Source organism: Acanthisitta chloris, unplaced genomic scaffold (assembly GCF_000695815.1).
Source record: "Acanthisitta chloris isolate BGI_N310 unplaced genomic scaffold, ASM69581v1 scaffold10938, whole genome shotgun sequence".
NCBI lineage: Eukaryota > Metazoa > Chordata > Aves > Passeriformes > Acanthisittidae > Acanthisitta > Acanthisitta chloris.
Window position 1 is genome coordinate 18891 of NW_008688745.1, and position 6188 is coordinate 25078.

Below are 6188 nucleotides of genomic sequence, written 5' to 3' on the forward strand. Positions count from 1 at the left end.
CAGGTTGTGGGTGGGTTTTTCTCCAGGTAGCCCCTGGCAGGGAGGAGCAGCTGAGGAGAGTGTGGAGCCTGCAGTGGTGTCCCAGTCCCAGTGCTGTTTGCTGGAGTGGGGGATGTTGCTAGCAAGGTGAACGCCACTGCTCTGATGCCACCCTGGCCCCATCATCTGAATGAGGAAATGGAAGAAAGAGGCTCCAGAAGATTCTGTTTCTCTGCCTACATGTTTTCCTTAGCATCTGGGAAGAGCATGAAGTCTGCAGTGGTGTCCCAGTTTGAGCACTGTTTTCCCTGAGTGGATGGTGTTGTGTAGTGAGGTGAATCAACACCTGTGAGTGAGATTGACCTCGACAGGTTAGAGATGTGCAGAGTAGAACCATCTGAAATTCAACAAGGGCAAGTGCAGGTCCTGCATGTGGGGACGAACAACCCCAAGCACCAGCACAGGTTGGCACTGACCTGCTGGAGAGCAGTTCTGGGGAGAAGGCCTTGGGCATCCTGGGGGATAACAAGCTGTCCCTGCCCAGCACTGTGCCCTGGGGGCCAGGAAAGCCAATGAAATCCTGGGCTGCATTAGGAAGAGCATTGCCAGCAGGTCAGGGAGGTGATCCTGTCCCTCTGCTCAGCCCTGGGGAGGCACAGCTGGAGTGCTGTGTCCTGTTCTGGGCTCCTCAGGGCCAGAGAGGCATGGAGCTCCTGGAGCAGGTCCAGAGGAAGGTGACAAAGATGCTGAAGGGACTGGAGCACCTCACTGATGAGGAGCTGATGCTCAGAAAGTTCCACCTGAGCATGGGGAAGAACCTCTGTCCTGTGCAGTGACCAAGCACTGAACAGATTGCCCAGAGAGGGTGTGGATTCTCCTCACTGGAGATATCCCAGAACCATTTGTTTGCAAATCCTGTGCTCTGGGCTGACCCTGCTTGAGCAAGGAGGTGGGACCAGGTGACCCACTGTGGTGCCTTCCAGCCTGAGTCTGTGATTCTCTGAATTCTATTGCTCCAGTGCCACCTTGACTGGAGAAACTGAAGAAGGAGGCTCCAGATAGTCCTATTTCTCTGCCTACAGCTTTTCCTTAGCATCTGGAGAGGATTTGTTCTGGTCAGAGAGTAACCAGCAGTGTTTTAATTTCCCAGGAGGCTTCTCTGGGTGGGACATGTCTCCAGCAGGGTATTGCACTTGTCTCCTGTTCCTTTGCTTCATACAATGGGATGTGACATGTCAAAACATGACAAGGCAGCCAGAATGTGTCACAATACTGCACTCAACACTCTGCCTTCCAGGCTTGCTCAGCAGCTAATAATATCAGGCTCAAATTATCTCTGCATGCTGAGCTGTTATTTTCCTCCCATGTGGAATATGATATATAGGATTCTCCTGCCTATATTGGACTGTTGGATCACAACAGATTTATTAGCCACACACAGTGAATTATTTTGACTAGACTCAAAGCCAAACCTTGGATCTTACTGCAAAAAAGGCACTTCCCGCCCCCCACCTTCAGCTTTTCCCTTTGTTATTGCTTCTGTAAACAGTTTGGGGAGAGATTTCCGTGTGATTGAATCCTTTAGTTGGGCTTTGAAGTTGCTACTTGGCTGCTGTGATTTCATTAGCCACACAATCACCTCTCAGGCTCGGAGTGAAGTGTCTCCAGACACTCTCCCACGGGGCTGGATGTGACTGTGCTTTCTCTCCAGTCTCCCCAGTTCATCCCATTCCACATCGTTGTGTTTTTCCACCTGACTTTTGCAACTCTGCTCTTTCACCTGATGGTGTAATGAAGCATCAACATGCCTCAAGGATATTTGCAGTGTTTCAAGGAAGGAAAAACCCTTCCACAACAGCAGAGATGCAAAGCTACTGTTGTCCCTGGAGCTCCCAGGAGGGAGGAACTTGCCTTTTTTCCAGAGGTGCTGGGAAGGAGACCCACATGTCCCTACTCACACGTGCTAATTCCCTAGGGGAACCTCCTGCTGCTCTCCTCCTGCCCATTCATTTTAGCTCGGATGTGGTTTAGGAGGAAACAGCCTAATTACTTGCTGCTAATTGCTGGTAAAACACTGCTGGAATTGCTTCTCTTCTCCCCCACAGTGGGGAGGAAACAGCAGATCTCTCAGCTGGAGGTTCACCCTGACCCTCCCTCCCAGGTCCCCTGGCAGAAGATGATGCTCTGCCCATCCCTTGCCATCCTCTGGGCTCTTTCCCACCGTTCCAGCTGGGATCAAACTGCTTCCTTGGGATTCCAGTGCATCCCAGCTCCTGGGGAAGTGGGTGGAAAACTGGTCCTCTCAAGGGCTCTTAAATCCTGGGAGGAGAACATTTCTCCCTAGCTGCGTGCTTGGGACACTTGGAATCTTCGCCTGTCTTGCAAACCTTGTGGAATCCCTGAATCAAGCAGTGTCCTCTGTGGAAAAACAAGCTGTTCCTTCCTCTCCCTTGGTGGCTGCATGGATTCAAAGGGGAAAAAACATGGGAGAGAAGAAGGGAAGCAACAGTATGTGGCTTAAAGCTTTGACCAAGAGAAGGAAAGGATGATCTTGGCCCCAAGACCTCTACGGGCAGGTCTGACCTGAATTTGAGGCATGATTCCCAGTTATTCTGGGAATCTCTCCCAGTTATTTCTTCCAGGAAGACCAGATCAGGCTGAAATTGTCCATGGAAAGTCACAATTGGGTTTTGAGAGCAATGTGGGGACAAATGCTTGGGTTGGAGAGTTGTTCCATGGTCCTGAAGAGCAAGAAGCTGATGGCACTGCTGGGATAGGCCTTGGAATTGCCTGGTCCTACCCTGTGGTGTCATCCATAGCTGGCCAGGTGCTTTACCACAGCCTGGACTGTGCCTGAGGCAGAGAGACATAACCCCAGAAGCAATCCCTTTGCTCCCAGGTAAGCTTTTGGAACAAGGCTTGGTTGGATGCACTTCCATGCCCCACCATGCAAATCCTTAAGGATGAACCCTCTCTTTGGCCACTGGAATGAGAGGCCTCCCCAGTGTGGGAGGATGAGGAGGTGCTCAGCAAGTGTTTATTGATTGCAGTTGTTGAGTGGTGAAACAGGTTTAATTGTGCATTTTAATTGTTTGACATATGTTGGTTGTGGTTAGAGGTGATTAGAAAGGTGATTTTCAGGCTCATGTCTTAGAAGATGAGAGCAAGAAGACTCACTCAGCCATGCCCCTGCCTAATTTGCATCCTATTTTTGTTCTCCTCTAGGAAGCAAACTGCTGATTTTGGTGCTTTGCTTGAACATCCAGTCCCAAGTGGAGTCTTGCCCCGGGGCCTGTGTATGCTACAGTGAACCCAAGATCACCATCAGTTGTCAGCAGCAAGGCCTGACAGCAATCCCCACAGAGATCCCCATCCAGAGCCAGCGCATCTTCCTGCACAACAACAGGATAACCCTGGTGAGATCCACCAGCTTCACCTCCTGCCGCAACATGAGCATCCTTTGGATCCACTCCAACAACATCAGCCTCATCGAACCTGGAGCCTTCTATGGGCTCACCAAACTGGAGGAATTAGATCTCAGTGACAACATGAACCTGAAATCTATCAACCCTGTGACCTTCAGGGGGCTTGTTCACCTCCACACCTTACACCTGGATCGTTGTGGGCTCCTGGAGCTCTCCACTGGGCTTTTTCGAGGGTTGTTCTCCTTGCAGTATCTCTACCTTCAGGATAATAATCTTCAGATCCTGCTGGATGACACCTTCATAGATCTGGCAAACCTCACCTACTTGTTTTTGCATGGCAACAAAATCAAGAGCTTGTCTGAGAACGTCTTTCGTGGGTTGATCAACCTGGACCGGCTGCTCCTGCACCAGAACAGGGTCAGCCTGGTCCACAGAAGGGCTTTTCATGACCTTGGGAAGGTGATGACCTTGTATCTGTTTAACAACAACCTGACAGTGCTCACAGGGGAGACCATGGCTCCCTTGGTGTCCCTCCAGTACCTGCGCCTCAATGGGAACCAGTGGATCTGTGACTGCCAGGCTAGGTCTCTCTGGAATTGGTTTAAACAGTTTAAAGGATCCTCCTCAGAGCTGGAGTGTCACCTTCCCCCTCGTTTGGCAGGGAAAGACCTCAAAAGGCTGCAGAGCTCTGACTTGGAAGGATGTGTTGACCCCTTCAACCAGATACGAACAAGTGTTTTTAGCACTAAAACCAGATCTGGGAAACTCCCAACTGGGCTTCCCCCTCTGGGTTCTCATGATGGATCCTCCAAGTGCTGCCAACCAGAAATGGATAAGTCTTTTATTTATGAAGCTAAAGGCAAGTCAGGGCCTTCTTCCCACAGCAGTCGCTCATCCAACAACCACCTCAAGGAGAAGGAGAACATGTCCAAACCCAAGTACGTTGAGCCAGACCCTTCCAAAAATGGCAGCAACAAGCAGATAAATGATTCCCCTTTTGGGACCTTCCCCAGCATTGTAGAGCCTCCATTGACCAAGTTGAAACCTGAGTTTCTAGAGCCTATTGAACCTTCCACAGTCCCAACCAAAAAGAGGCAGAGCTGCTCCAAAAAGAACAGGTCAAAGGCTCAGTGCCGCCTCACCCAGCAAGGGAGCAGCAGCTCCACGTTACAGCTCAGCCTAAGCCTTTGCATCCCTCCCTTGGTGTGGAGCTTACTGTTCTTGTGCTAAAATTAACTCTTTCCTTGGGTTGATGACACTTTCCTACTCGACTTTTTGCTGACCTCCAGAAACAAACCACAAGCAGAACTCCCAACCACCCTGAGAGAGCTTTTGGGACCCAAAAGTTAACTGGATGCCTTTCTTAATGACAAAAAAAACCCCAGACACAAACCAGACAAATCTTGAGATGTACATAATTTATTTGTCCTGAAACCTGTGAATTATACCTTTATGGTCTTTGGAACTGCACTTGCTCCCAAAGCAGCTTTTGCTCCAGCAGATGGGAAAGAAATCTGGGTGATTTCCAGGCTAAAAAAAAAAAAAACAAACAAAAAACAAAACAAGTGTAAGAAATGCTCTGAAAAGAATGTCTTAAAATCTGGTTGTAACTTGCCATCACACTGACCAATCTTGCAGGTTGCCATTTGCAGAGGTAATGGATTTGATGCTGTTTTCCTCCTATGTTGATAAATCTTGCAGTTTTTTCTGTCTCCATTCCATCACACCATGTTTACTGGCAGCATTTGTTAAAGAATGCTGCCTCCTCCTTCACAAGGTTGCAGTATATATAGATATGCATTTTATTTTACTTGTGTACAAGTATACAAAACAAAAACCTATCAAATAAAGAGTTCTTTTTCCTAAATACTTGTCATCTGCAAGGGGTGGGGGATGCTGAAAGCTCAAGGGATGTGGAGGTGGAAGGAGGGGATTCTCCCCCTCTATTCTGCTCTACTGAGACCCACTTGGAGTCCTGCACACAGCTCTGCTGGCCCCAACAGCAGAAGGACATGGAAGTATTGCAGCAAGGCCAGAGGAGGCCACAAAGCTGCTCAGAGCACTGGAGCACCTTCCCTACAAGGACAGGCTGAGAGAGTTGGGGCTGTTGAGCCTGGAGAAGAGAAGGTTGTGTGGAGACATCAGAGCAACCTGCCAGGAGCTGAAGGGGCTCCAGGGAAGCTCTCTCCTAACTCTGTGTCCCACCTGTTCCTCCTCACGACTCTGGGCTGGGCAGGTTATGTGGGTCACACAGTTGTGTTGGAAAGGGACACAAAACAGCCCCAAACATGCCAGAGCTCAAGGAGTATTTGGACAACACTCTCAGGCACAGGGTGGGATTGTTGAGGTGTCCTGTGCAGGGCAGGAGTTGGACTGATGATCCTTGTGGGTCCCTTCCAGCTCAGGAGATTCTGTGATGCCATGACTGTCTTCATCCACACCACACTGTGCCTTTGGTGATGCCACACACTTTCAACAGAGTCCCAACCTTGCCTTGAAGGTTGTGTGGAGACCTCAGAGCAACCTGCCAGGAGCTGAAGGGGCTCCAGGGAAGCTGCTCTTGGGTAGGAACTGCAGGGACAGCACAATGAGCAATGGGGAGAAATTGCAAGGTGGAAATTGAGATGACATCTTAGGCAGAAGTTTTCCCTGTGATTGTGATGAGACACTGGCACAGGTTGCCCAGGGAGGCTGTGGCTGCCCCAAGCCTGGCAGTGTTCAAAGCCAGGTAAAAGGCAGGAGGAACCTGAAAGAAAGGAGAATAGAAGAAAAAGAGCAGCTGCA

General features: G+C 49.8%; 1 protein-coding gene across 1 annotated transcript; it reads left to right on the top strand.

The window, feature by feature from the left end:
- Positions 1 to 3204: 3204 nt before the first annotated feature.
- On the top strand, positions 3205 to 4634 carry RTN4R (reticulon 4 receptor; the record flags this gene model as incomplete). The annotated part of the gene is made up of 1 exon (XM_009081156.1): positions 3205 to 4634. A coding segment is annotated over one exon (1430 nt), but the record flags the coding sequence as incomplete, so codon positions are not given.
- Between the last annotated feature and the right edge of the window lie 1554 nt (positions 4635 to 6188).